The sequence below is a fragment of the Branchiostoma belcheri genome, unplaced genomic scaffold (genome assembly GCF_001625305.1).
Source record: "Branchiostoma belcheri isolate BF01 breed outbred unplaced genomic scaffold, Haploidv18h27 scaffold5, whole genome shotgun sequence".
Lineage (NCBI taxonomy): Eukaryota > Metazoa > Chordata > Leptocardii > Amphioxiformes > Branchiostomatidae > Branchiostoma > Branchiostoma belcheri.
In genome coordinates, this window is record NW_017804131.1 from 3,475,085 (window position 1) to 3,479,290 (window position 4,206).

A 4,206-nucleotide genomic window follows, 5' to 3' on the forward strand; every position below is an offset into this window, starting at 1 on the left:
TTGTTGTAATATATAGACGTTTAGCACTAAGTATTAGAATGTAGCGGTATACTCCGTGTTTTTATATCCTCTAGACCTCTTTTGGTCTAGAGGATATACATTTGCATGTAGCTGGGCAGGAATATGCAATAAAGATTCATTAAATAAAACTGCAAATATATATATTCTTTCTTCGACTTTCTCGCTCCGAAGTTCAGGTTTAGAAGCAAGTGAACATGGAGTATATGGTAAAATTCCTCACCCCATTTCATGGCACCAGTTGGAAACTTTTTTCTATTTCTTAGATGCTTCTGCACCGCTAATTTTTTACAATCAACATGGCCCCTTCCTTCTAAGCCATGTCTTAGTTTTCAACACTTTTCATTAGCTAATTTATAGGACATGTCTGTTGATTTTACAATCGGCAGCTGGTTAGGCGTTCTTCTCCTTAACTTATCATTTGTGATGTCATCAGCTTAGCGGAAAGAAAATCATAATCTACAATCTGGCGATCTTGTAGATTCTTTAAGTTCACCAAAAATTAGTACAGCTACAAGCTACAGGACTAGACTCTCTCAGAATGTATGAAGGTGCAAAAAAATACTTCTTGGGGTGCGTGTGATTGTTTTTACACCTGAAGGTGTCTTAAAACTCTCCCGTCGGAAATAGATATAACAAACACATAAGATTGTGTTATATGTATTTATAGCTGTTCTTACTTTTGTTAAAATTCATTTCAACACAGCCACAACAATGCCCAGAGCGGCAATTTATCATCTCTTCAAAGTTTTCGATTAAGAATCCCATTCGCACGATTTTATCCTGGTATCAAAAATTGCAAATGTTTAAAAGTTGTTTGACGTTGTTTGAACTCTATGTTGATATTCGCTGTGCTCGAATGCGCTACGTCTAACATAGAAACAACGCATCGTTAAACTCGTACCAGTGTGGGTAGTATATATAAAGAGGTTTCTAATTTGAGGGATTAGCTGCTGACGGGATGGTTATAAAGAAATATGAGGGAGTTTGTACACTTAATGTTGCGCCACCTGGCGGGATGAACGTGTGACAAATGGTTTATCTTTCACTGATTAATGATGATCAATGAAAGAGACGGAATTATTCTATAATATCGCAGTGTTTTGTGAAGTAGATTTATGCCATAGTGTCTTCATGAGCCCCCTTCTGGGATTAGTGAATAAAATAATACATCATGGATGAAAGTTGGAATGATAGTTACAGGAGGCGCAACGTTTAATGGCGTATATATGCGTACTAGTACTGGTGAGGCAGTTGGTTTGAGGCGCAAGAGAAGCGCATGCAAAAAAGCAAAAAATATAGTATAACGGTAATTATACTTAAGAACAAATTAAAGCAATCACAGGGAGATAGAATACCGCGTGTTCTTACCAATTCCATATTGTGTGGCCCTGATCACACTTATCATATATACACTGCGTACTTGATGAGTGTTGGGGTACTACAAATGACAACTGGACTGAGAACGTTCGACACTTAAAAATTTTGCTGGGAATTTTTTTTTATGTTGCTAGACTGTTAACATGCCAGTATTATATGCTATTTATATTTCTATCCATCATATAATCATTTGTGTCTAAGCGTTTTGTGCTCTATTTTCTATAGGCGCCTCTGACTCTAGGTACAGGTGTCTATTTTGAAGTCACTACATCTAACTCGTTCTTAGTTCCTCATGAAAACCCATTTTATTCTGCCTTCGCTGCATTGATATTCTCAAGAAGTTGCATATTTGGAAGGGTAGTACCATGGTACGGCTCAATTTGGGTATTTTGGTGATGATATTAATTTTGATATCTACAGGAAGTTCTCGCATGGTGCAGTTTGGCGCTACCTCGCCAGATGACCCTTTCGATCAGTCTATAGATGTGCATCGAAAGCAACATATGCTTTGTCAGAAAGAAGTCAACAAGTACTAGCCAAATGAGAAATAAGCAAGAGGAAACAGTAGCAACAAATGCCCTTTTTATCACATGCGTTTGTAGCCTTATACCTAGTCATTTTTAATGTATGCAGACTATGCATATCATACAAGTATGCGCCTACCGTGTAAAACCTAAAATGCAGCAGCCCATATTAGGTAAACATAGCACTTCATTCCTGAACACCAGATTCTAATAATTTTGTTGATATAACATGTGCCATTTCGAACTAAACCGCAAATTGTAAGAAAAAAAATTGGTATCAATTATTTCTTAATCTCCATTTATGTGATATAAATTGGTCTAGAGGGTGAGGAAAATCTTTCAGGACTTGAAATGGAGACATTTCAGTCTCGGCAACAAATTATCTGCCAGGTTGTGTAACCACACTACAAGATGGCGGAAACCGGGAAGGTGTTGTTTCGTGAGGCGTGGTTACAAAACAACTTCCCGGACTCCGTAAGGACCGACGCGATCACCGGCGTCTGGGACTTCTTAAACGCGGTAAGGACTAGATATCTACTGTTTCCTTGATTATAAGATACGTTTATCTCCAATGGCGGGCGTTTGACGCAAGCTGTAGTCGTGTCATGTCATGATCATGCGCCAAACATTTTAATCATACATACGTGAGAGTGAGACTACAAGTATTTTGTGAACTTTCCTGATCAAATCAACCCTTGATGCCCCCAACTATGCTACATATTTACATCTTAAGACCTGAGATTGTGCACAACTTTGTGTTTGGAAAGCTTATGGGCGTGACGTTACGCTGTGTGTGGTAAAATGACAATATGAGGGGGGAGGGGCAAACCAAACCGTGAAGTGTTCATAGAAAAGCCACAGACTCTCAGAGGATTTTGTTTGTGTTTACGAACGGTTTAACCTCACCAGGGCTGATTACATACAGCTGCAGACGTTTCTCAGCTTTGAAACTTGATATGAGTGAATCTTCCCGCTGTACACTCATTATTTGTCAACATGTTGCACTTGTAGAATACATGTATGTTCAACTATGGAGCTGATGTACGGTTGTTTGTTTGTCATGTTTGTTGTTGTTGTTGTTGACAGATTGATTGGAGCGAACCATGGCTGATTGGACTACAGGTGTTCCACGCCTTCTGTTTCATCCTGACTTTCCTGACAAGAAAGCACATCAACCTGCAATGTGCCCACTTCTGTATTCTCTGTAAGTATCTACAGTACCATCTTTTCACTGGGTTTGGTTTTTATAACATCAAAGGTACAGAAATGATGCCTTGGCTGAACAAGAAGTCTTGCTCATTTCAGTAACAAAAACACTTACAACATTCTACCCTCAGGGATGCAATAGTTTTGAAGTCTCAGTAATTACTGGTTATCAAATTCCCCTGCTTCCATTTCCAACATTTTCAAGAAGCAGGATTTACTAGGATGACTGCATGCATTAATGTTTTCATAGTGTAAACAAAAGTTATTAGATCCATAATTTTAATAAATAATTTCATCAGGTTGGTAAACGAATGAATAGCAAAGTTCTTTGATCGAAACCATTTATCGTGAAAAGTAAATGGTTGTGATCAAAGAACTTTGCTATTCAAAGTTATTAGATGTTTAGGAATGAGTTGTTTTCCATGCATCTTCTTGTCAGATAAGCCCCCCAAACGCACAACCATTGTTATAGTACCGGTATGTATTGTAGCCCTAATCGCACTTTAATCACCCCCCCTCTCCCCCTCAACAACAAAACTTCATATAATCTGTTCCTAATGGCTTCCCATATATTCTCATTTGTTGGTAGGAATAAGATTTGGCAGGTCAGTTGCCCCTCTTTAAAGGACATCTTTTTCTTGTTCCCAGTGCTTCTTGCATATTCTGCGCAATACATCAATGAATGGGCATCAACCAATTACAAGTAAGTGTTTCTTCCTTGGTGGTGTTGTCTTGGGAATAACTAGTTCATAAGGATACTTGAAATTCAACACAATTCGATAGCAATAGCCAAGTCAGTTGGCTATTGACTCTTGCAAAGGGACTAAATTTAATGGTCTGTCAAGTTGTTTGGTGTAACATATCCAATCACTGTGGCATGCTAGCCTGCATTACACAATCGCTCACTAGCATTTCTGTTAAGTTTTGATTGTCTCATTTCAAGTATTTTTATCTCTGATTGCTGTTTTGCTGTTCCAGGCTTTTCTCCAAGCTGCAGTACTTTGACAGCAGCGGGCTGTTCATCTCCCTGGTGCTGTCCCTGCCACTGTTGCTCAACTGTCTCATCATTGTGGTACGG

General features: G+C 38.7%; 1 protein-coding gene across 1 annotated transcript in view; it reads left to right on the forward strand.

Moving 5' to 3' along the window:
- The first annotated feature begins 2,306 nt into the window (after positions 1 to 2,306).
- Positions 2,307 to 4,206, forward strand: part of LOC109479659 (transmembrane protein 18-like) — a 2,009-nt gene continuing 109 nt past the window's right edge. Inside the window, exons 1-4 of the mRNA XM_019781647.1 lie at positions 2,307 to 2,441; positions 3,009 to 3,126; positions 3,777 to 3,831; positions 4,107 to 4,200. Of these exons, the coding sequence (XP_019637206.1) occupies positions 2,334 to 2,441; positions 3,009 to 3,126; positions 3,777 to 3,831; positions 4,107 to 4,200 (375 nt within the window). The 5' untranslated portion in view covers positions 2,307 to 2,333. The remainder of the gene's footprint in view (positions 2,442 to 3,008; positions 3,127 to 3,776; positions 3,832 to 4,106; positions 4,201 to 4,206) is intronic.